The sequence below is a fragment of the Neoarius graeffei genome, chromosome 16, assembly GCF_027579695.1.
Source record: "Neoarius graeffei isolate fNeoGra1 chromosome 16, fNeoGra1.pri, whole genome shotgun sequence".
NCBI classification, from domain to species: domain Eukaryota; kingdom Metazoa; phylum Chordata; class Actinopteri; order Siluriformes; family Ariidae; genus Neoarius; species Neoarius graeffei.
Genome location: NC_083584.1, coordinates 28,164,569 through 28,191,605, shown reverse-complemented (window position 1 = coordinate 28,191,605; position 27,037 = coordinate 28,164,569). Strand labels below are relative to the sequence as shown.

The window sequence follows — 27,037 nt, the reverse complement described above, 5'->3', positions numbered from 1 at the left end:
ATTTATTTATTTTAAAGAAAAGTGAGTTCAGTTGCACCAGTCCTCCCGGAGTGAGCTGAGGGTTGTTGCTAAAACCTGGGACGGAACGGGATGGGACATACCGCTCGGGCAGTGACCTCCCTGCAGTTGTTGCTAAAACCGGTGACGTCCCGTTCCGTCCCAGGTTTTAGTAATTGCCTGAGCCCAGCAGTAATGGCAGACTACACAGTATGAAGAAAAATGAATGAGTGGAGCAGCCATCTTATTTCTAAACTGGATATCGCTGCCATCTCGCCCTCACATGGAAGAAGTGAATGAACAGAGAACTGAACAAACAACTGAAAGTCAGATTGTTTCAAAAACAATCGGCCTTCAAGAAGCGAGAAAACAGACGAGTAAGCTCTGACTCTCATTTGGATAAAAAAAAAAAGTTTACCTGCATTTAGGTTAATACATGTAACTTGTATTGTGTATTTAAGTTACCGGTATAACAGTGTTTCCCACACATTGACGAGACTATGGCGGCCCGCCATAGTCTCAGTCCGCGCCCGCACGCACGGCGACACTGACGCACCCGGCCTGACCTTGCGTGCGTTGCCTATCTGAGACAGCGTGAGGAGACAACTCTGATAAGCTACATCCTGTCTGCATCTACATGTTAAGGCAAGTTTATACAACTTTATGTAGCCTTTGACACGATTGAGGCGGTGACATTTAGGCTACGCTATTGTGCTTTATAGGTGTATGGAGAGTGCATTGATCAGACCCTCCAGGATTTCGCGATGTTGCGATTTGCAACTTCAACCAATCCCCACGAATTCAGGGCAGTGTTGCAATTATATGCAATCACCGCAAATTTGACCAATCGTTGGCGTCGTCTTGAGGTGGCGTCGACAAACTACCTTCCGCCTTACTTCCGTGTATACGTTCAAGAGAAGCAGCATGTGTGCAGTGTTGCCAGATTGGGCGGTTTCAAGTGCATTTTGGCGGGTTTTGAACATATTTTGGGCTGGAAAATGTCAGCAGTATCTGGCAACACTGCATGTGCGAGTCAGTGTTTATGTAGGCTTAAATTCTGTTACTGAAAGTGTGTTATGTTTACAGTGAAGGACTGTGTGCACTTTACATTATTTTATTTTACTTAAGACAATAAATTAATGGATGCCAACGTTTTTGCCAAAATGGTATTTTATTTTCCATTGTTTAGGCAGCTTCAGCATCATACTGTGAGATTCTGTTCAAATTGTTTTTTTCTTCTATGAAGCCTGAGCCATTTATTTTATTAGTTTATAATTAGTTTAATTTAGTCTTCAGGAGAGACTGCCTGCACACAGTACTAGTATTAATAGTGTTTTTTCTTACATGAAAGCTGAGGCATTTATATTATATTTTAAGGTAACTTCATGTTGTGCTGTAAGGTTCTATGCACTTTAACTTTTGGACCAACAGGTGCATTTGGATAAGTAAAGCCTATTTTTCTGCATTTTTGTAGTCCTGGTAATCTTTTATATTGGTAAAGTTGTTTATAGGACCATTTCTCAGTGTCTTTGTTTTTTTAATCAATAGTTTTTCAGTAATAGCTTAATATTTAACACATCACTCAATTTTAATCACAAAAAAAGAAAATCGCAACAATTTCTCGCAACTTTCACTTCCTCCCGCAATGTAATCGCAACAAAAACCTAAAAAACACTGCAACTTTCATCGCAATTTTTTGGAAAAACCCTTGCAACATCAGACATTTTAGCCTGCAACAATCACAAAAAAGGCCCGCGAAATCCTGGGGGGACTGATTGATGGATGACGTTAAGTGTATTGTTTCAGTAAAATTACTTTGTCCATTTCGTACTGGCAAACCTACTTTTCTGTAAGGCAACAGTAGGCTATTTTGAGGCAATATTAGTTAGCCCTACGTAGTTATCTAATTCGTCAAATTAACTTTATCATCCTACCAGGATCAGGTCGTTTCCAAATTCACCGGCGAAGTGCTTCCCGCTTGACATTGTATGTGCGCAGTCTATCCAAGTGATGGAAACGTGAAATGACAGCAGTGATAAACTAATCTAGGTCTGCATGTACATGTTAAAATGGAAAAGTAGTCTATTCTGACAGAGAGCGAACTTCGATGCCACTTTTGAGAATTAGTGCTAGTAGCCTTAACGCAATTTGTTACTGGTGAGATGGAAGACGTTAAATTATTTTTAGCCTTTTCTAATAGGCTACCTTCTAAAGGTGAAGCATTTAGGCCACATAATTAAGGGAATGTAAATGTTAGTTACCTACTTAATTAAATTAACTTCTTGACTTGAATTTGATCGTTTTCAAATTTACTGGTGAAGAGTGTTTCTCCACTAACGCAGGCCTTAATGCAACGCGTTGAATGTCAGGTGACGATGTCAGCCTTATTGTAGATGCTACAGCTGTAACAGAAAATCTCCGATCCTTATTAAACCGATGCTAAATTTATTTTGTTAATTCAGATCATGAGCATTTTGAATTATTTCAAAAAGAGGGATCGAAATTCACCTTAGGATGAAGAGGTAGTGACTGAGGTAGGCCTAACATCAACTGCTTGCTGTCTTTGTCAGGATGTCAAATTGGTATAACACTCCTAGCAAGTGAGTGCGATGAATGGGGGCAGATATACCCATTACTCAGCCACTTGGCAGCGATTGCCCTTGTTGTGCCGGTGTCGAGCGTGAATTGTGAACGAGACTTTTCCACAATGAACAGGGTAAGGACATCTGCAGGCAAACCAGTGATGTGAATTTCAATTTACCCATTGTTTTTATGCTCAAATTCCACTGAAGTTCAATCTCACTTTCACTTAATTAAATATTTCAGAGTGAGCGCTACAATCACATGACTCATTGTAGTAACAAGTTGTTTGCCATTTTAGGTCAAAACGGACCTTCGGAACAGACTGCAAGGAGAGCGCCTGGCCACCTGCTTGAGGATTTCCATTAACGGGCCACAACCAGAAGATATAAATTATGAAAGGGCACTCGAACTCTTTCTCAAAGCCAATAAAAATCAAATGCACAAGTGCAGGGTGTGGTCTTTGTAAATAGGGCAGGCATTTGTCAAAGTCACTTTTGACATACAGCAGAACTAGAAGTCCTTGTTTTGTAGGACTTTTTGTAAGAGTTCAGGGTGTGAAGTATTGTAGGATTTCTGGTTTGGTTGCTATCTGTAATATGTTCTTGTAAGACTGCCCTCTGTAGCAACATGCTAAAATAAAATACAAGGTGCATAACCAATACCAACGAATTTGTTCTTTGTTAGTCTTAGTTTAGTAGTATTAGTAGGCTAAACAACCCCCGCGCACCCCTGCAATTCAACCGGACATGCGTGCCACGCGCTAAACAACCCCCCGCGTACCCCTGCAGTTCAACTGCAGTTCCTTCATTGCAATATTTATCTGTATTATATGGTATTGGTAGTTGCAGTGGATTTGCGGGCTACTTAAAGCCTCGGTCACAACCGGCTGTACGTGCTCCTACGGCCAGTCTACGTGCAAAAAACGCACGGAGGGCATGCGTGTGACGTGCTGATTTTCCAGCCGCAGACTGGCCGCAGAGGTTCTTTGTCATGTCAAACTCTACGGGCGCTTACGTTTTTTTTTTCAGGTTGCAAGACAAACTTACGGCCAATGCGCGTCTTTCTCCACGAACACACACAAAAAAAAAAGCAGCGATTTGGGAAACGCCAAAAATCGCACGTACGGTTGTGACCTAGGCTTTAAGCAGCTGTGAATGGCCAAATTGAGCGTACTGCTATGGCTTGTGTAGTTGTATTGGTTCTTCTGGTAGTTTATTTCCTTGTAATTTTAATGTGTATACTAAGTAGTTAAATCCTATTTTTCTAGTCATATTTAAGTGTTATCTGGTTTGTAGTTTAAAATATTTATTCTCGTATGTCTATTTTGCATAAGTATTTAAGGCATATTTGCATAGTGCATTTCTACATGCGTATTTTGTACAGAAGCATTGCATTTTTGCACTTTAACTGTTAATAATTGTTGTGTGTTTTTTTCCCTATTTTTATATTTTCAAAGGTTTTTTACCTAAAGAGAAAACTAAAGACAAAGCTAAAGGAAAAGTGCTAAGAGCTAAAGAGAACTAAAGGCTAAAGAGAAAACTAAAGACCTGTTAACTGTTTCTATCATCTACCTGCCATTGCAACTTTATGGATGTGCCTTGAACTTTAATAAAAAGAAAAAAAAAAAAAAAAAGAGGAAAAAGAGGAAATGGAAACAGTTGTCTTGTCGAATCCTTTGAGTGAAGTCCAGTTACCCTAAACCTCCACCAGATGCCACAATCCTTTATTCAAGTTGGGGAAATTGCACAGAAATAACCAAACAAAACTGACAACTTGACAAACAGAGAAAATACAAAAATAAATAATCTTATCAAATATTTAAATACACAGGCCAAAGTAGTGAGTAATTTTAAGATGGGTAAATACGCAGAAAAATATTATGACTAATTATTCAAATGTGCAAACATGCAGGGCAAATGTAATAGGCAATCACATATTCCAAATGCACAAATGTGCAAGTAATTTGATCATACACAAACTTGTACACAAATTGCCATCAAAATAACAATAGAAAACATGCATTCTAAATCGTACCGAAAATCTACCACACAATACACAAATACCCTGTCCAAACTAGGGATTTTGTACCGATACGAAACTACTTTCGTACCGCAACACCTATCCACACTAGCAACTATACCGGTACTGTAGTGGTATAACTGTATCGGTACGAACCCCACAAATGTATGGGTTTCGTACCGGTACAGTACCGGTACTGTAGCGTTTCGCTGTAGTGTGGACAGATGAAGCGGCTCTGTATCGATACAAATATAATCCGCATGCGCAAAGTCACACACCTCAATCGATGTCTTCGCTGAATAAAATAGTGAAGAACGGAGATTCGTTTCTTTCTCAACTGCCTCGCGCGTTTTATACGATTCGACTGAATAAATGACCACCAGAAATACAGACTGTACATTGACAACAAAAAGCACACACACACGTTGTTTCATCCGTACAGAAGCCGAGAGAGGCCCTTCATATAATCCTTTTTTTTTTTAAATTCACGTTATCCCGAGATAACGACATAATTAATTCAGGATCTTGAGAAAAACAACTAATTCGAGATCTCGAGAAAACAAAATTATTCCGTGATCTCGAGAAAACAAAATTATTTCATGATCTCGAGAAAACAGCTGAGAAATGGTTCATTCAGGTGCGCCAAGAGACTTGTGATATACTGACTTTGAGACTATTTCTCATTCTGTATAGACGCAACTTTGGTCATTAGAATGTCTGGAATAATCGATCACCTAATAAGGCAATGTTTTGATCAGGGGTTGACACAGGGAGAGATTGCATTAAGTCTTTTAATAAGGGATCATTTCAAAATTAGTCTGCGGCACCTCCGCAGAAGACTGGCCCGGCTTCGTCTCTACCGATGGAGATACAGTGATCCAGCTGAGATCACGGAATAATTGTTTTGTTTTCTCGAGATCTCGAAATAACGGATGCCATATATTCTCGGAAGGAAATTACTCGGTAACCACGGAAACATTTCGCGCACGCTCATTTCAACTACCGTGAAAGAAAACTGCAAACATTTCTCGCTAGTGTGGACAGATGCACTAAACTGTACCGGTATACTTTGTATCGATACAGTGATACCACTTTCGTACCGGTACAAGTGTGAACACAGCAAAAGAAAACATCACACCATACTATACAAACATGCAACACTAAATAACACCAAATTACTGCAATTCATCACCTCCTTCCATAATGCCTTAACCCTCACATCACTCGTTTACATTCAATCATTCACAACTTCCTGGTTAACAACAAACAATCGCTGCTATGGCTTACTATCGCTTAACACATCATACAAACAATTCACACGTAGCATAAACAAAACCACAACGGCAAAAATCACCAGGATTTCAAAGCAAACAAAAGATGAGAAAACACTCTCTCTCTCTCTCTCTCTCTCATGCCTCGGTCACAACCGGCCGTACGTGCTCCTACAGCCGGTCTACGTGCAAAAAACGCACAGAGGGCGCGCGTGTGACATGCTGATTTTCGAGCTGTAGACCGGCCGCAGAGGTTCTTCGTCATGTCAAAAACTCTACGGGCGCTTACGTTTTTTTCAGGTTGCAAGACAAACTTACGGCCAACGTGCGTCTTTCTCCATGAACAAAAAAAAGAAAAAAAAAAAGAAGCAGCGATTTGGGAAACGCCAAAAATCGCACGGCCAAAAAAATCGTACGTCCGGTTGTGACCTAGGCTTTACCGGCTGCCTCTCCAACTTTCTCAGACGTTCTTAACACACTACTCAGACACAAATACTAGCATTCGGTGCACCACCATTTAAACTCATTTCCTTCCTGGCAAACCTGAACCTACGTCACCGCATGTGACGTCATGCAGAAGACACACTCACTTTTTGGTCTCCCAAACAAGATACATACACGTACGTACACATGCAGACAGACACGTACTCAACTTAACCACAGCTTGACTTAACAATAATATTTATTCCTTTGGTAAAACAATTTGCTTGGTCATATTTTTCCACAATTTTCCATGTTAGGCTTTACTATTTGCATTTAGCAACAATTTTTTCTTCTTCCCAGCAGCCTACAACCTAATCATAAAGGGTCCACAACCCACCAGTTGAGAAACACTGATTTCGACAGAAAATAAAACCGCTTAAGACTGCACATTATTAGCAGCAAGTCAACAGTAACTGACCACTGAGCCGGTGCCACTGTTACATCAGTGTGGTAGTGAGGCAGTGCGCGCACATCTGCATCTTAAAGCATGTTAGCATTAATTACAACACTATAGATTAATGATCTGAACAGGCAGCACTGGTGCTAAAAAAGCTGCAGGTACTGGAAGTCCAAATATATTAACATTGATATGGAAGTAAATAATTATACTTCAAAAAGTGTTAGTTAGGCCACAAACAATTAAGAAAAACAGATATAAAATTTAGGAATTAAGATACCTGGGAAGGAGTGCTGGATTTTTTTTCATGTACAAACTGTAAGCAGATACCACAACAAACATACACGCAGTTTTGTTCATGAACCACCACGGGGAACTCACTCAGTGACTATGATAATTGTAAAACGTATTCACACCCAAACTGTTAAGTCATTGCTAAATAACTTCTCACACAATTCTTTCAATCCACAACAGCTTCGACAGGCACAACTCACTTGGGTAATTTTACGTTGCATCATGTCACACTTTCCAAAACAGTCAGTTACACAAAATTATTAGTACACACTGTATAAAAATTTAGTTTGTACGAAAGAAAAAAAAAAAATAGGGAGCTGTATAGGGCGGCACGGTGGTGTAGTGGTTAGCGCTGTCGCCTCACAGCAAGAAGGTCTGGGTTCGAGCCCCGTGGCCGGCGAGGGCCTTTCTGTGTGGAGTTTGCATGTTCTCCCCGTGTCCGCGTGGGTTTCCTCCGGGTGCTCCGGTTTCCCCCACAGTCCAAAGACATGCAGGTTAGGTTAACTGGTGACTCTAAATTGACCGTAGGTGTGAATGTGAGTGTGAATGGTTGTCTGTGTCTATGTGTCAGCCCTGTGATGACCTGGCGACTTGTCCAGGGTGTACCCCGCCTTTCGCCCGTAGTCAGCTGGGATAGGCTCCAGCTTGCCTGCGACCCTGTAGAACAGGATAAAGCGGCTAGAGAGGAGATGAAAACAAAAACAAACAAAAACAAAAAAAAACCCTGCTGCTTTCCTATCTGCTCATTAAAGTGCATATCCTGGACCAATTTCATTTTTTTTTTATATGAAAGCATGTCCCTTTACACACTCATCCAGAAGGGTAATTTTGCACAAGGCCATCTGTCTACAGCAGGAAAAAAAAAAAGGCGTCTGGAAAAATCCCAAGGGAGTCTGGAGCCAGATTCGTGACGTCACCTGCGGAAGTGCCAGCAGGCTGCGAGAACAGGCGCAGGCTCCGGGAGCTTTACGCAGTCTCAGTGCACAGCCTGTGTAGACCAAGCGCTCCCATTTCTCTCTCATTGTCCGGTCTTTTGGAAAACGATGAGTACTAATCCCATCAAGATTGGTGTTGCTGCACCCTCCTACGATACATCTGTTAACCATTTTAATAATTATGCGATAACGTTGAAGAAATTTACAGAAAACCACCAGGTCGTTTCCTCATAAACAAACCAGCGCTGACGTAGGATTCAGAAGGAGGCGTCCCGCATGTGACGTCATGAAAATCAACGTTCCCCGGGAAATCCAAATGCCATGTTTTTTTTCAGAGGCGGACCAATTCGCCTCAAATGGCTTGATTTCAACTGAATTTTTCTGGTATTGCACAAGGTAAAAAAAAATTGCACAAAATGCAAAATGTGACAGATATTTAATAATAATAAGAATAAGTTGAATTTATATAGCGCCTTTCAAGAAACCCAAGGACGCTTTACAATTATAAACAAAGAAAAATAAAAAATAAAAAAAAAGGAAAAAAATAATAATGAATAAATAATAAATAAAGAGTCCACGAAGTAGGGGTCAGGATGTAATTCCCGTGGTGTAGCAGCCACAGTCCCACCAAAAGGCACACGAAAACAAGTCCCACATCTCCAGCACCGCCGCCGCGACACCGTCAGCCACATCACTCGAACACCATGCTGTGGATCCACAAAGCGAGCAGAGAAGCTCTGCCACGCAGAGCGCTGGTGTGTCCCAAACCGCCTGCACAGCCGCCACGACGCCACCGAGCAACATCGCTCGGAACATCACGCCAAGCATTAAAGCGCAGAGCGCTGGACAACCACGATGTCAAATGAGCAACGAGCTCACTGCAGTCCACAGCTAGGAGCACAGGCATCACCCACAGCGAACCAAGGCCTGGAGGGAAACCAACGCCCAAAACTGGGTCCGGAGCTACACCACAACCGGCGGACAAAACTCAAACAAACATCAAACTACACAAACACACAGAAAAAAAATGAAAATTGAAAAAGAAAGAAAATAAAATTTAAAAAGCTCTGGTGAGAAGCGGCAGCCAGAATGCGCACGACGTACTCTCAACCGGAAACGGGAAAAAAAAAGTTTGACCAAAGTTTAATATAAAATAGGAGAATTACATTGATCTTACTCCTGAATTTACCCAAGATGTGCCCTTTAAGTCTGACATTAATAACCATTTCTGGGGCAAACAACCCTTCAGCGTTTCCAACATGGAGAAGCCATCACTAGATTTGATGAATTTTTAGACCCCTTTAATGACCGAGAACAAAAATGCCTAGTGACGAATCTAGCAACGTTTTCCGTGACTGTTTTGAACTTGATCCGACTCTCCAGCTCACACCATAGCCGTTGTTGTACGGATTTAGAAAGCAGGTTCGCTCGACTCACAGTATAACTCCTGACTTGCAACCAATTACTGATGGTTGTGGGCTGGACCACAGTTAATCACTGATCACCACTGTTTGCCCCCCTTAGGCCCTGTCCACACGATAAAATTTATCGTTTCGTCCACACAGCACCGGCGTTTTGGGTGCCCCAAAACGATATTTTTTGAGAACGGTTTCCAGAGTGGAAAAATCTGGCAACGGCGCCGTTGCGAAGTCATCTGGATGAGAAGAACAGATTTGTTTACAATGACGTCACAACCACATGACTAGAAGGGGTTTATGCGCATGCATCCTACTTCTATTGTTCTGGTGTCTCCGATGGGACCGTCTTACAGCGCACGTAGAGGTGTGGCATGTGTATTCCATCGTTTTCAGCAAGCGTTGCGTTGCCATATGTACCTGATATTTTACTGATCCGTTGCCCACGTGGACGCGATATTTTTTTACCCGCTTAAAAAAAAAAAAATCTCGTTGCCGTTGTCGTGTGGATGTAGCCTTAGCCTCTTTGTTCTTTTGTTTCAAGATCTTTTGTTAATTGCCAACTTCTTTGGGAATGGGGGGGGGGGGGGGGGGGGGGGGCGCGCAACTATGCTTATGCTTGAGCACATGAGAAATGATCAATATTGCACACCACAAGTAGTAAAATGAGGTAAGGAATGACATTTACAGTAAACACTGACTTGATATTTGCACGGATATGCATAGTACAGTCAAATAACCCCTTGAACACCTGGTTTGTGTTTCTAAACAAAAATCTTTCAAGGTTTTGTTAGAAGATCTCAGCTGAATGGTGCACCCATGTCAAATATACAGTTAAATTATAAAGCTCAACACCCCTCCCCCTTCCATAAATTCTCACCTGGGCTCATGTGATAAAACAGAACTTCTTATGAAATACTTTACACTCCGTTCTTAATACACAATGTTCTTAAACAGTGAATGTGTGTATTGCAAGCCTTTTATGTCACGCAAGACAACCTGTCTAACAAGAACAATGTTTCTTGGAGATCTTGCCATAGTTAGGACTTGAGCATTAGATTACAAGTGTCCGATTCAAGAGGACGGCTTATTCAGAAAGTAAAATACAAGTCCCACCTTGTTCTCTTATTCTTTATAGAGGATTAGCTCTGGCTTTTATAAAGGTCATTAGTATAAACACGCAGGTGATTATAGAAAAATCACATGCTGATTGGTCGAGAAATTCAGACTATTTCTTGATCACCACCTCGAGCGACTTGGCAAAATGACTGCCAGTCACTTGGTCACCGTAAGGTAGGAAGAATTACAAATTATGAAAGGAAATGCTGTTCCTAAAAGCACTAAAGATGCTACGAAATTTGGTGTAAAACTATTCAAAGGTACGGTGGTATTGTGATTTATTTTATCCATTTCAAAACAAAGTATTTTATGTGAGCCGGCATAGATAAGGGACAACTCTGTACTGCACTGTTATTACATTTGCATGCCGCTTTTGAAGGTCAAAATAAATTTAATACAATTTTTTTTAAAATAAATCATCTGCGTATTTATCAATTATCCACCTCATGCTCAGTGAATTATTGAGCATTTAGCAAATAACTGTTAAACATTAATGGTCTTCTACAATGCAGAGCCAACAGCAACACAAAGACTGGAATTTAATTACAGTCACTGTACGTCTAAGACACACACACACCTGCTGGAAATTCCAGATCCCTGAGGTGACATTTTAATGATTATTCAAATCCTAAACCACTGTGCACTTGTTAAAAAAAAAAAAAAAAGACCCAAAATGAAACAAAACATCTCATCTCATTATCTCTAGCCGCTTTATCCTTCTACAGGGTCGCAGGCAAGCTGGAGTCTATCCCAGCTGACTACGGGCGAAAGGCGGGGTACACCCTGGACAAGTCGCCAGGTCATCACAGGGCTGACACATAGACAACCATTCACACTCACATTCACACCTACGGTCAATTTACGACTAGTTTACATTAGACCACATCTGTCTCGTTTTCTTCGCGGATGCACTGTCCGTTTACATTAAAACGCCTGGAAACGCCAGGAAACGGGAATCCGCCAGGGTCCACGTATTCAATCCAAATCGTGTCTGGTCCGGTGCTGTGCAAACATTGAGATACGCGGATACGCTGTGCTGAGCTCTAGCTGGCGTCGTCATTGGACAACGTCACTGTGACATCCACCTTCCTGATTCGCTGGCGTTGGTCATGTGACGCGACTGCTGAAAAACGGCGCGGACTTCCGCCTTGTATCACCTTTCATTAAAGAGTATAAAAGTATGAAAATACTGCAAATACTGATGCAAATACTGCCCATTGTGTAGTTATGATTGTCTTTAGGCTTGCCATCCTTCCACTTGCAAGTGGTAAGTGACGCGCATGCCCGACATGCACTGAGAGCACACACACAGCGGCTCAGTCCCAAATCACTGCTCGTGCGCTATACTCGCGTGCTCTGTGAGCTGCGCAGGGCCGGAGTGCGCACCCTCCAGAGGGCACTCGCTGTTCAGGGCGGAGTGATTTGGAGCGCAGGATGCCTGCAGAGCCGAGCGTATCCGTGTATTGGCGTTGCTATGTGCACGCGAATCGTGTATTGGCGTTGCTGTGTGCACACTAATAGTTTTAAAAACGTTAATCTGATGATCCGCTGATACGGTCTAATGTAAACCCCACCTTAGGAGTCACCAGTTAACCTAACCTGCATGTCTTTGGACTGTGGGGGAAACCGGAGCACCCGGAGGAAACCCACGCGGACACGGGGAGAACATGCAAACTCCGCACAGAAAGGCCCTCGCCGGCCACAGGGCTCGAACCCGGACCTTCTTGCTGTGAGGCGACAGCACTAAACCACTGTGCCGTCCCCAAAACATCTTTAACACATTTTTCTATACTTTGAAAAAGTGGCACTTGTCACTTTTAACTTCCAGGATGCATTTCTGTGCAGTTATGCTACTGCTTTGTTGTTTTTTTTTTCCCTGCTGTGACCTGAACTGACTCATTTTCACTTTTGCATCACATACATCACCTAATAACCTATGGAGAGTTCCCCTGGTGCAGCATTCATGAATGTAAATCATCATTCAATATACGACTACAACATACAGTGGCATGCAAAAGTTTGGGCACCCTTGCTGAAAATGTCTGTTACTGTGAATAGTTAAGTGAGCAGAAGATGAACTGATCACCAAAAGGCATAAAGGTAAAGACGACATTTCTTTTCAGCGTTTTCTGCAAGATGTGTGTATTATTTTTGTTTTGTACAATTGGAGAGTGAAAAAAGAAAAGGAACACCATGCGAAAGTTTAGGCACCCAAATACATTTGAGTTCTCAGGTAACTTTTACCAAGGTTCCAGACCTTAATTAGCTTATTGAACTGTGGCTTGTTCAAATTCTTCGTTAGGAAAGGTCAGATGATGCAGATTTCAAAGCTGTATAAATTCTCTGATTCCTCAAACTTGTCCCTAAAATCAACAGCCATGGGCTCCTCTAAGCAACTCCGTCGCATTCTGAATAATAAAATAATTGATGCTCAGAAAGCAGAAGGCTACAAGAGCATAGCAAAGTGTTTTCAGGTAGCCGTTTCCTCAGATCGTAATGTTATTAAGAAATGGCACTTAACAGAAACAGTGGAGATCAAGGTGAGGTCTGGAAGATGAAGAAAACTTTCTGAAAGAACTGCTCGTTGGATTGCTAGAAAGGCAAATAAAAACCCCTGTTTGACTGCAAAAGACCTTCAGAAAGGTTTAGCAGACCCTGGAGTGGTGGTGCACTGTTCTACTATGCAGCGACACCTGAACAAATATGACCTTCATGGGAGAGTCATCAGAAGAAAACCTTTCCTGCATCCTAGCCACAAAATTCAGCATCTGAAGTTTGCAAATGAACATCTAAATAAGCCTGATGCATTTTGGAAACAAGTCCTGTGGACTGATGAAATCAAAATAGAACTTTTTGGCCACAATGTGCAAAGGTATGTTTGGAGAAAAAAAAAAAAAAAAAAAAGGGTGCCAAATTCCAGGAAAAGAACACCTCTCCAACTCTGAAGCATGGGTGTGGATCGATCATGCTTTGGGGTTGTGTTGCAGCCAGTGGCACAGGGCACATTTCATTGGCTGAGGGAAGCATGGATTCAAATAAATACCAGCAAACTCTGGAAGCAAACATCACACCATCTGTAAAAAAGTTGAAGTTAAAAAGAGGATGGGTCCTACAATAAGACGATGATCCAAAACACACCTCAAAATCTACAATGGAATACCTCAAGAGGCACAAGCTGAAGGTTTTGCCCTGGCCCTCACAGTCCCTGGACCTAAACATCATTGAAAATCTGTGGATAGATCTCAAAAGAGCAGTGCATGCAAGACAGCCCAAGAAACTTGTAGAACTGGAAGCCTTTTGCAAGCACGAATGTGTGAAAATCCCTCAGGTAAGAACTGAAAGATTATTAGCTGGCTACAAAAAGTGTTTACAAGCTGTGATACTTGCCAAAGGGGGTGTTACTAGGTACTAACCATGCAGGGTGCCCAAACTTTTGCTTCAGGCCTTTTTCCTTTGTCATTTTGAAAATGTAAAAGATGAAAAAAAAAAAAAAAATTTTTTACAAATAAAAACTTTTGTATACCACTGTAACTGCAAATCTAATACACTGCCAAGTACACAAATAATAGCCAAGTACACAAATTCCCTCATGTCCTATAAATGATGAAACTCACCAATGATGAGAGCTGCGATGAGACGCACAGCAGCATACGGAGCTGAGCAAGTCGGGTAGAACGGCTGCACCAGGTAGTTGGAGAAAGTAAGAGCGATGACTGCCTGGCATGCCGGCTCTACGATCAGCAGTGAAGTCCACAGACGAACAAATGCCAGTAAGCCACCAAAGGCCTCAAGGATGTAGGCATAGCTGGCACCTGATTTACGGATCGTGGTGCCGAGTTCAGCATAACAGAGAGCACCAAACACAGAGAAGATACCACCGATAGCCCACACCACCAGGGAGAAGCCAAAGGACCCTGTGCTCTGCAGCACACCTTTTGGTGATACGAAAATGCCTGAGCCGATCATATTGCCGACAATTAGGCAGACTCCATGTAATAGCGAGATCTCCTGTTTCAGACGCACGGAGTTGGTGGAATCGGTGTTCACAGCTTTAGCCATGACTTCAATCTGAACACAATCTGTTGAGGTCAGAGAAGCAGAAAAGGATGGGGAGGGGGGAGAAAAAAAAAAAAAAAAAAAGTCAAGGGGGCGGTGCCAGATGACAAAATCAGGACTGCTTGAATCTTAGTGATAGCTTATCATCTGTTGTCACTGGGCCAGGTCTCTAAAATAAGAAAAGAAAAACAGTCAGAAAGACTAGAAACGCTATCCAAAAAGGCACATTTTCACAAATATTTTTAAAAAGACACCATGCTGCTTTTATTTAAAGGATTTCAAACTGGTCACATCAACAGTTCTAACAAGAAAATCAAAATTGAATTACCACAAAACCTGAATTTTATTCTTTTTATTTCTTTTTTCAGACAATTTTATCTTCTATTTTTAGACACGTTTACTTCTTCTCTGATAGAGTTTGGTAGCAAATTTGAATTTCCCTCTGGGGATTAATCAAGTAATTCTGAATTTCACCCAACATGTGTTGGTGAATAGTTGGCATTTAATGTTTTTGCATACAGTTAACCGATTTCAATTTCTCTGCCTGGATCCAGTCCAACTTTTTCTGGAGCATGCAGGCTAACTGGTCATGCGATACCATCGAGTTGAACATGTCAGTGTGTTGGTTCTGCCACTGTCAAACGATGTTTTCCTTTCTAAAACAGACAATCACAGGGAATCCTACTCGGATGTGATTTTGGATTTCTATAGGTTCACAGGACTGAGGCTCGTTTTCTTTTCTTCCATGATTGTCAACTAAACCAGTGGTCAGACCAAGCAGAAACTTTTCCCGCATCTCATGATGAGCCCTAGCAAATGGTCAAAAACTATAAATGATACCGCTAAACTGCAGATGTCAGCATCTGTGCGTAGCACAAACCAATTTGGCACCACGCATTTTCTTGCAAGGCATCATTATAAAGCTATAGAACACGAGAATTAAAACCTGAATTATAGCACTGACCACAGCACATCTGTGCTTTTGTGAAGCACATATAACTCAACCCCCCCCCATACTTTTACTGGCACTGGATTCTAAGTTCCGTCCCCCCGACGTTTACTAACAGGCACTGAGATATCCCCTGTTCCTGTTATAGCCACAGCACCAGTAACTCAGAGCACTAACCCGACACTTGATATGGATCTACTACTGACATCCTTCCAGGTCATGAGACTCAAACACATTCATCACTGTGATAGGAGTGTGCTCAGAAACAATATTTGCAATAGTTACTGTCAAGATCAGATATGTTTATGTCCATCCATCTTTATTAGATGCTCCAGTGGTTGATCAAATGGTTTACAGCTTAGATAAAAGGTTACATATTGAATCTAGTCCACTCTTGACTATTCATGTTCTTCCATCTTTAACCAGAAAGATAAATTAGTTTATACAGATGTAGCGGTGCCTTTCGCCCGTAGTCAGCTGGGATAGGCTTCAGCTTGCCTGCGACCCTGTAGAACAGGATAAAGTGGCTAGAGATGATGAGATGAGATGTAGCGGTGTGCTTAGATAAGGAACAACGAGATCATGTAGTTAAATGATAGTCCCCTGGGTGAGTGAGTGAGTGGTGTTTCTATGACTTTTCTTCCCCCCGTCCACATCAGTGCATCAAGTTAAAAATTAGCTTTTATAGTAGTAATCAATTTCTATACAACCAACCTTTATAACATCATCCATTTACTGTCCACTGATGCATCCTGAAAGAAATGTGCTGCAAACCAACCACATGGCTCTTCTCACTACTACTAAGATTTACGGTTTTTCTCTCAAGGATATAGCATATCGTATTTGATGATGGTAATGACAACAAAAGGTGTCAAGTTTGTGGTCATTTTCTTTTTTAAATTCTTAATGCCAAGTATTTCAACCACAAACAAGTTTCTAAAGCCTATCCCTAAATGTATAATATTTCTGTTAGAATGAAATAGTCTGGTTAAAGCACTTAAATTGGTGAATTATAAAAAAATACTAATACTCTGTTCAAACATTAGGCCTATAATGAGATCTTTGACAAAAAGACCCTAGACTCTCCTTATGTATAACCTGTACAGTTATCTATTTTTGCTTTTTTATGCTTATTATCTCCACCAGCTTTGTTGAAGGTTACGTTTTCACCTCCATTGGTTGGTTCCCAACATAACTCAAAAAGTACTGAACTGATTTTAATGAAATTTGGAGGAAAGGTGAGCCATGGGCCAAGGAACAATTGACTAGATTTTGATGCAAATCTGAATATGTGGCTTGGTGATGGTATACACTCTACCGAGTGCCCTTCTAGTTATCCCCCGCCCAAACCAAGTCTGGCAGGGGATATAGAAACGGGTTCCAGATGTCCGTCCATCCAGTCATGTTTTCATTTCTGGGCCATATCTTTAAAACTACTGAAGATATCTTCATGAAACTTTGTATACATATCAAGCAACATGTGAACTGGTGCCTTTTGCTATTTGGAGTTTTGAAAAAAACTCATTTGTTAATGAATGAATTAATTAATTTTAAAACACAAAAAATAGATTCTGACTTCGTTTCTAAGAGCAATGTTCATTTCCGGAGCATATATTCAAAACTATTCATGATGCGGATTTGAAACTTGGTATACATTAACAAGGTGATGTAGATGTGCCTTTTCATACTAAGAAATTTTAATTTTTCATGTTTCCATGGAAACAATTTCAGACTTGGTCTCTCGGGTTAGTCTTAGAGGTAGGTTTTGTTTCTGGAGCAGAACTTGAAAAGTATGAGTGGTATGGTCTGGAAAGTTGGTATACTGTATGTGTTGATTAAGTAATGTATTTGTGCCTTTTGATACTAAGAAATGTGAGAAATTTTAAAATTTTTAGCTCACCTGGACCAAAGGTCCAGTGGTTTGTGTCATGGGCTTGCTATTGAGATCAGCATAAAGAGGTAGGGTTGGTTTCCTGCAGCAGAACTTGGAAAAACGTGATCTTGAAACTTGGTATATAAAAAAGAAAAAGAAAGCACAACCTTATTCATCTCACACTTGTGAAATTTCCTCTCTGCATTTAACCCATCTGAAGCAGTGAACACACACATGCACATGAGCAATGAGCGCGCACACATACCCAGAGCAGTGGGCAGCCATGCTAACAGCGCCCGGGGAGCAGTTGGGAGTTAGGTGCCTCGCTCAAGGGCACCTCAGCCCAATGCCGTCCCATATTAACCTAACCACGTCTTTGGATTGTGGGGGAAGCCCACAATCCACGAAAGGGAGAACGTGCAAACTCCACACAGAAAGGCCCTCGCCGGCCGCTGGGTTCGAACCTAGAACCTTCTTGCTGTGAGGCGACCATACCAACCAATACACCACCATGCTGCTCAGGACGGGGTATATAGATGACCCTGTCTTGTTTTTATTTGTTTTCCTGGAGTGATATTTTTGTCTAATTTTTTTATTATATATATATATATATATATATATATATATATATATATATATATATATATATATATATATATAGTTATTCAGGGCGGCACGGTGGTGTAGCAGTTAGCGCTGTCACCTCACAGCAAGAAGGTCCGGGTTCGAGCCCCGTGGCCGGCGAGGGCCTTTCTGTGTGGAGTTTGCATGGTCTGCGTGGGTTTCCTCCGGGTGCTCTGGTTTCCCCCACAGTCCAAAGACATGCAGGTTAGGTTAACTGGTGACTCTGGCCCCGTTTACATTATTTCGAATCAGCGGATCATCAGATTAACGTTTTTAAAACGATTAGTGTGCACACAGCAACGCCAATACACGATTCCCGTGCACACAGCAACGCCAATACACGGATACGCTAATCACATGACTAATTAGACGGCACATCACATGATCCCAGTGCATATCGGGCATGCGCAAGTCACTCACCACTTGCAAGTGGAAGGATGGCAAGCGAACACCTTCTCCAGCAGATAAACACACCTGGCTGTGATGTTCATGTTCTCACTGAGTTTAAGCGCCTGAAGGAGGTTGAAATGTGTAAATAAACCTCAGCGCTTCCTCCTGCGCTCCAAATCACTCCGCCCTGAACAGCGAGTGCCCTCTGGAGGGTGCGCACTCCGGCCCTGCGCAGCTCACAGAGTGCGCGAGTGAAGTGCACGAGCAGTGATTCGGGACTGAGCCGCTGTGTGTGTGATCCCAACGCCAGCGAATCAGGAAGGTGGATGTCACAGTGACGTTGTCCAATGATGACGTCAGCTAGAGCTCAGCACAGTGTATCCTCGTTTCTCAATGTTTACACAGCACCGGATCAGACACAAACTGGATTGAATACGTGGGCTCTGGCGGATTCCCGTTTCCCGGTGTTTCCCGGCGTTTTAATGTGAACGGACAGTGCATCCGTGAAGAAAACGAGACAGATACGGCAGCGCTCGAAACTAATGGTGTCCCGATGTCCCGGGGACCATAAAAAATGTCATCGGGACACAAAATTATTATATCTGGGACAATCTCAGGACAATGGAAAAAAATAGATCTAGAAAAAAAGTTCTACATTAATATTATTTACAAAGCCGTAACACATACGTAGACATTCACCTAACTTGTCAATTTTAATTTTAAAACGTTAACAGCGAAAAATACATAGTAGCTACACTTTCGATGCACCTGCATCCGTAGGCTACAGAGCAGCGCATTCTGTTCTAGAATCTTTGGCCGGAGTCCGCATTATATGGACTTGGAATGGAATTGCTACCGCACACGCTGCGCCGACTCTTGCCAGAACAAAAATGCTGAAGTGGTTGAAGCGGACCGACCGCGGGGAAGAAACTGAAAGCCCAGACATAACGTCTCCGGGACCTTCAGGATCCAAAGTGTCATCGCCTGGTCTGCAGGCAACGCTAGCAACTAAATGAACTTAATGAACACTGTTAGACACGTTATAAAATACAACAGGAATGATGTGGATGATATTGACGGAAGATACCGTTCAACAGAATAAGTGAGTTTTCTTGGTGTCTTTCTAGTTCAGAAAGTTTAGTCAGTCAGCAGCACAACTAAGCTCGGACCTGGCACTATGCTGATGTTGCTAACGTTTGCACCCGGCAGCGAAAGTTCATAAAATGGATAACGGTAATGGTGAAAATTATAAGTTGGCCTTATAAGTGCCAACAGATATTCAAGGTATAAGTAGATGAAATGAACATAAAAGGGGTCTTATTTTCAACTAAAGTGTACTGCAGATGTAGGGAGTTGAAACATTTTCTGAATGAGCTAGTTGGCCCCTTTAAATAAACGGGTATCTATTCATACAGTGAGATCGCCAAAGTTTAATAAACTGAAAATGCAATAACTGTAATTTTGAAGTAGATGATGTATTGGACATGTGTCGCTTGTGTCTTGTGACTTATTGTAAAAATGATATAAAGGGTTCAAAATTGCATAGTTACAAATATAATAGTAACTTCATATGATAATATTAACCACTGGTTATTTCAGAGAGGAAAAAAATGGGGACACTATTGCTTCCATTCGGGACAATGCAACACAGAATTCGGGACCACTGGGGGACACAAAGAAAAAAAGTTAATTTCAAGCCCTGAGATACGGTCTAATGTAAACTTGGTCTAAATTGACCGTGAGTGTGAATGGTTGTTTGTCTCTATTGCCGCTTTTCCACTACAAACGCGGCTGAGTCGGGCTGAGCCGTGCCGAGCCGTGCCGTGCTGAGTCGGGCTGAGCGGGGCTGTTGGAGTTGCATTTCGACTACAACCGCGCTGAACCGTGCTGGCTGGAAGTGGGTGGACACATTGGGTGGAGTTAGCGAAAGTGGGTGGACGTCAGGTGATGTCGTTAGGCGGCGCAAACAGTGACATCAGTGAGCTTTTAAGCGGTAGTCTCACGACCCGAATAGTAAACAATAAACATGGAGGACATGGAGTCGTTAGTGTTGCTGGTCTTGGTGCTGTGGCTTGTTGTCACCGACAACGCGGACAGATACTGGCAAGAGCATATAGATGAGGCGAGGCGCATAAGGCTTCAGAAATTCTCGTAATTCGGAATTCTTCTTCTTCCGGGTTTACGGTGTTTACAGATCCCAGCTTGCTCGCGGGGCGTGTGTGGGCATGTGAGGACACTCCTCCTCACCAATCAGTGCACAGGGGAGTGTCTGCTCACGCCCCCAGCCTCACTCGGCACGGTTTGGCTCGCTTCAGCCCCACTCCAAAACGGTGCGAGTTTTAGGGGCTAAGCAGGGCTGAAGCGAGCTGAGTCGTGCTGGTTTTTGGTAGTCGAAACGCGAGCCGTGTCGGGCTGAAGTGAGCTGAAAAAGGGTAGTGGAAAAGGGCCATAAGTGTCAGCCCTGTGATGACCTGGCGACTTGTCCAGGGTGTACCCCGCCTTTCGCCCGTAGCTTGCCTGCGACCCTGTAGAACAGGATAAAGCGGATAGAGATGATGAGATGAGATGAAGTTATTCATTTACATTTATTGCACTTTGGCGTGAGAATTTGATGTCTCCTTGTGTCAATAAGGAAAATGTTACGCCTGTTTGTACACAAGTCAGTTACTTCTTGTTCAATGAAAAAAAAGCAAGAACAAAATCTATTCTGTAAGCTCTTGTAAGATGTCTTGTATCAGACCTGCAGAGTTAATACTGTATCTAACTCAGCAGATCATTGAGGAAGAACACGTGTTACACAGTACAAACAGCATCCTCATAACGGAGGCTAAATAAGTAGAATAACTTCCAAAAGTGACTCTCTTTAATACACCTCCACAGTTACAAAACAGGGAAAGTAGACGGATAGTTAAACTGCTCATCTAACAAAACCACACTGTCGAGTTCATACTAGCAAACATCTTCCTGGACTTTAGAGGTTATTTCAGGATCATATCCACTTCTACCACATAATATTCAGTTTACACTTTCTAAATCTCCGTAAAAAGGGTTAAAACGTTTAGAAACTGATGTACAAACCACATATAGTCCATTTACATATGGAAACATCTCCCAATTCAGGCAAATTAGCCGGTAGCTTAGCATCGCCACGTTAGTAAGACTAACTAAGAGGACCATGAGCTAGCTCTTTAAATCCAACATTACACAGCTCAGCTAGCAAAGCTAGCAAAACAAGCCCTGGTTATCAGGTCGTGCCTTTAAGAGAACCCCTCTGTGGCATTTAAAACAAAATAATAAATAAAATAAAATAAAAAAACCCACCACTGCCTCGTTTTCTGAAACTCCTCACACGATGTGAACACGCCGACATGCTCTGTGTGTGGAGACAGATGATGAAAGCTTCCTCTTTCCCTACATGGCATACAAATAAACCGCTGGAGCAGCGATGGTGAACACGACACTCGACTGATTCGATTCTTTCGAACCAAAGCACATTTGATTCCTTTCTCAGAGACTACAATGAAATTGCTTGGGGTTGTTTTACAATCAGGGTACGCAAGCTAAAAATCACATTTAACACTTATTATCTTCAATATCAAAAGGCTTGACGAAATAAACTTGGTTGTTTATTGTAGCCCTGTGATAGCTCTATTTACCATGCAAAAAAAAATTGGTGATAACGTTATTTTTGGTGAATGTATGGCAATATATGTCATATTTAGCAAAATTACTCGTGTCATTTAGAAAAAGTGCTTTTTTGACCACAGGTAGCTCCAGAAGGGATGCACTTAAATCATTCTTTATACCATAAAACACATATTTGGTTCCATATCATTGGAAACATAGTTGAGTTTTAATGTTGAATGGCAGTAAGTTTTCAGACTATTTTGATCAAATTAGTATGTAATTGTGTCCAAAAAAAGTCCTCTCCGAGACAGCTAATTTTTCAATATAAAATAACATATCTAAAATGATTATTTTCATCCTAAAATGTGGTCAAGATATTGGGACAAATATTAGAGACAACTAACACAAAGCTTACAGCCTTATATTTAAAAGCACTATGGAAGTAGTGGATTCTGAATTGTCAAAAAAAAAAAAAAGTCCTCTCCGAGAATCACTTCATTTGTTTCTCCCATCTTATAGCAAATTACACAAAACTACCATACACATTATGTAAAAAAATTATCTGAAATCTGTTCTTTAACTTGTCCTTCACTTAAAAACTGGTACAAGAACCAGTTTGAATCAATTTGAATTTTGGACCCCTGTGACACAAACTTTGTACCCTGATTGTAAAACAACCCCTTGATGTGATTTTTTTCCCCTGATATATTCGTACCACCTTCTAATTCAGTTACCCAGAGCAGTGAAAGAAAGAAAGAAAGAAAGCACAACTTTATTCATCACACACTTGTGAAATTTCCTCTCTGCATTTAACCCATCTGAAGCAGTGAACACACACACTGGCGCCATCTGCGGGGGGCACGGACCTTTTTGACCCCCCAAAGATAAAGTTGGGGGGGGCAAAAACACCCCAATAATGAAAAAAAGTAGTAAACAGTACAGATGAACTCATGTTAACTGACGATTGAAACCACCTAAACAAATAATAGCCTAGCTTTGAATGCAAAATAAGTAATCTATAGAAACGTCACCTAAAATGTTATTATCGGACATGACCCGCCCCCTTTTCCGCTTGCAATATTCCAATGGTTGGCAGTGAGTGATTGACAGGTTGCACTACGCAAAATTTACACGTCCTTTAGTGCTTTGCGCAGACTTAAGACCTACCTGCGGAGCACCATGACTGCTCCGAGACTGAATTACTTGGCTGTTCTTTACACACGGAACATACAGACCACATTGATTTGAAAAAAATTACCAATGAGTTCAGCGCTTGTGACAGAAGTAGTGATGTTTTTGCGAAGTTTTAGGGCTGATGGGCTATTAGGGTGAATATGATTTTCTCATGTTCATGAATATGATTTTCTCACTGCCTACTTGTTAATTTCCGTCGCCATGAAAGAGATGTGTTGTTAAAGTTTGTAAGTAAGATTAAAATTAACTTTGTCATATCCATTAACTCTTAACAGAAACTACATTCATGTACAGTTGTCTGCCGAATTCATCTCAAAGAAAATTGCATGAAACTAAATTTGTTTATTGAATAAATTGTGTTTCATACAATGTTTAAAGTCGTGAGATTTTTTTAATGCATCATAATAAGTTATCATTAAAATGGGCGCTTCCCACTTGCAATGGTGAATAGTAATGAATGAAAATGACTTACAACTGAGTCTTTGATATTCAACTACATACACTGCCGACGTCATGACGTCACGGTGCAAGAACATAATTCTGACCCTCCAATGTTGACATGAAGTTGGCGCCTATGAACACACACATACCCAGAGCAGTAGGCAGCCATGCTAACAGCACCCAGGGAGCAGTTGGGAGTTAGATGCCTCGCTCAAGGGCACCTCAGCCCAAGACCGTCCCATATTAACCTAACCACATGTCTTTGGACTGTGGGGGAAACCCACGCAGACATGGGGAGAACATGCAAACTCCACACAGAAAGGCCCTTGCCAGCCACTGGGCTCGAACCCAGAACCTTCTCATTGTGAGGCGACCGTGCTAACCACTACACCACCATGCTGCCCACGTGAGCCTTGCTCAAGGGCACTTCAGCCCAACCTAATCAACCTCAGGCCATGTTAACCTAACTGCATGTCTTTGGAGGAAACCAGAGCACCCGGAGGAAGCTCACACAGACACAGGGAAAACATGCAAACTACACAGAAAGGCCCCTGTCGGGCACTGGGTTCGAACCCAGAACCTTCTTGCTATGAGGTGACAGTGCTAACCACCGTGCCACCCACTATTGGCATTATCTCAACCAGCTTCATGAGGCAGTCACCTGGAATGCTTTTCGATTAACAAGTGCCTCGTCAAAAGTTAATTAGTGCAATTTCTTATCTTCTTAATGTGTTTGAGATCAAACAGTAAGTAGTAAATAACAGAGGTGGACAGTAACAAAGTACTTGAGTACTGTACTTAAAGGTCATAGGCAAAGGTTTTCAATTTATGCACATTTGAAACTTTACATGTTAAAAAAAACCCTCTAATTTTCTTCTGGTCCCAAGAAGTATTGTTAATAAGTAATAATTAAAATAAGTTAGCATGGATCGCGGCGAATTTCTGCTCGGCGATTTTCATGACCACTCGGCGCGTGACGTCATTCAAGGCAAACAAATCGTCCGAGTTAAGTCCACTTCAGTTTATTTGCATTGCCGTTCAGCTTGAGTGCAGACGTGCATTTGGGAATTTCCAAAGAAAAACCATGCCTTATTGTTGTGCAGGGAACTGTAACAACGGTACCGATTCAGGAAGAAGTTTTGACCTTTTTCTGAGAGGAGAAGAGGTGGAGAGAGTGGATTGTGTGCGTGAAGCGAGAGGGTTGGCAGCCGGGTAAATACAAGCTTGAAGTGCTTGAACGACTTTGCATTTCCTGAGGTGAATTAGTACCAGCTGTCAACAGGCGCTTGTCAAAACAGGTTTACCCTTTTATATTATCTGCTGGTGTCATGTTAAATTGATGGATAACATATTACTAGTTGAGGCTGGCTCTACGCAGGGGCATTGCCTTCTTGGGGCTCCGTGGGACTGCAGAAACTTTGAGGCATGATGCAGCTAGTAATGACGACGTTGCTTCAGGTCTCTTTCTAAAACTGATGGAGTATACCTTAGAGAAGGATGAGAAGCTAGCAAGCATTGCTAAGGGTATCCCAAAGAATGCAAAATACACATCTAAGGATATCCAAAATGAAATTATTGAAACACTGGCAGACATGGTGCTTGGAGAGGTCAGGAAAAAATATGAAAATGCCGATTCTGCGGGGTTCTGCCTCAAAAGTGATGGGACCAGGGACAGGTGCAATGTGGAAAATTTGTCTGTGATGAGTCGCTTTGTCAGCAATTCCATGCCAGAGGAGCATCTTATTGGGTTGCTTGACTTGCATCAACTTGATGCAGAGTACATCACCTCTGAGATATTGACACACCTTTCTGATGCTGACTACAGTGCTGACAACATACTTAGCCAGTGTTATGATGGGGCTTCTGTGATGAGTGGGGTAAGAGGTGTACAAGCTCTGCTCCAAAAGAAGCTTGCTAGATATGTCCCATGTATCCACTGCTACTGACTAGTGTGTGTGAAGTCTTATTCTAGGTTCAAATTTGAGAATTAGGCCATCCAGTTAAGATAAATGTTATGTTGTTGGTTGTTAAAATCTGGGTGAAGGATATTTTATTTTTTATTTTTCAGTTTTCCCCTGAGGGATTACCACCTTATTGTGGTCAGGGGGTTTGCATGCCTCAGTGACCTTAAGAGCTATACCAGCAGGAGCTTAGTCTTCAGGTGGGACACCCAAATTGGACAGGTCTGAAGGTAGAGGCCTGACAAAGTGCAATCCACTTCTCCAGGCTGGGGTTGGACACATGGCTAACAACCTAATTCCATGAAGAGAACACTTACTATAAGCACAGAAAAAAAAGTGCTGGAGCCTGATGTGTACACATGATGCCCCCTTCACATTTCTGACTGCCCCCTCATATATGCCTGCCTAGAACCGGCCCTGTTGCTAGGTCACCTATAGTTTATACTGTTAATAGGGGTTGCCAAATGATGTTATTTGCAGGGCATAAAAAGGGAACAACAAACTTTTACCCAATAAAGTTTGTTTTCACTCATGATGGAGTAGAATAGACCCTTTCTAGTGACTGATGTCATTCATGCAACAACAAAAAGGGATTGTAATAAAATCTTATTGAATCGAAATAAATCTTGTGTTTTATTTTTTTAAATATCGTTGACATGTACCTGAATGTTTTGAAAATAGAATCAAGTGACAGATTCTGTCACTTAATGACTTAAAATATACCTCATCTGAAACAACCCACTGATTGCAATACTCACTCATGTTTTGGCTCATTGTCGCCAACTGGACTTTCATCCTTGTTGTACTCCAGGAAGGTCACCCCCAAAACATCAATATCCAGGCAGTTTGACTGGAATCCTTGGGCCTCCACTATGTACTTATGACCCTCAGGGATTCTAACTTCTACTGATGGATAAAAATGACAACATCTGCACTCTGCTGCAGTAGGCATCACCCTACAATTTCCACAGCTACACCTGTGAAAATCAGGATACCTTTTGAAACATTCCACGTATATATGGAAGAGAATTTCCTTCCGACAAGTGTCACGAACAATGAAAACTCATCCCTCAATGGCATAAGAGAGACTGCATATTCACACTAAAAATACCTCCTACGCACAAATCCCTAGAACAGGAAATTGCAGCAATAATAGAAAAGTATATACATTTCCAGCCCTGTTTGGCGGGTTTCATACAAACCGCGACCACAAATTATTGGCTATATGCTAGACCAAAAACATATGAACGCAGGATGTTCATGATGAGTAGTTTGACACTTGATCATTTGGCACTTTGACTTCACTTCATCCTTTGTTGTAACTGAAAAATATACCTCATTTAAGTGAAGTTTTTGATTGCAGAATTTTTCAGTATTGGGTATTTGTTTTCCACTTTTCATTTAAATGC

General features: G+C 41.7%; 1 protein-coding gene across 8 annotated transcripts in view; it reads right to left on the bottom strand.

Annotated features, from left to right (window-relative positions):
* Positions 1–27,037, bottom strand: part of si:dkeyp-120h9.1 (Y+L amino acid transporter 2-like) — a 69,778-nt gene that overhangs the window by 16,461 nt on the left and 26,280 nt on the right. For 2 of the 8 annotated variants that reach the window (XM_060942731.1, XM_060942738.1), the window contains exons 1-2: positions 21,727–21,856; positions 14,128–14,738 (exon numbers count right to left, since the gene is read on the bottom strand). In XM_060942731.1, coding sequence (XP_060798714.1) covers positions 14,128–14,572 — 445 coding nt within the window. In that variant the 5' untranslated portion in view covers positions 14,573–14,738; positions 21,727–21,856. Of the gene's footprint in view, positions 1–14,127; positions 14,739–17,418; positions 17,526–18,435; positions 19,723–20,876; positions 20,931–21,726; positions 21,857–27,037 lie in introns of those variants that run through there. The other 6 variants (XM_060942737.1, XM_060942733.1, XM_060942735.1 and 3 more) reach the window with 5 other exon arrangements.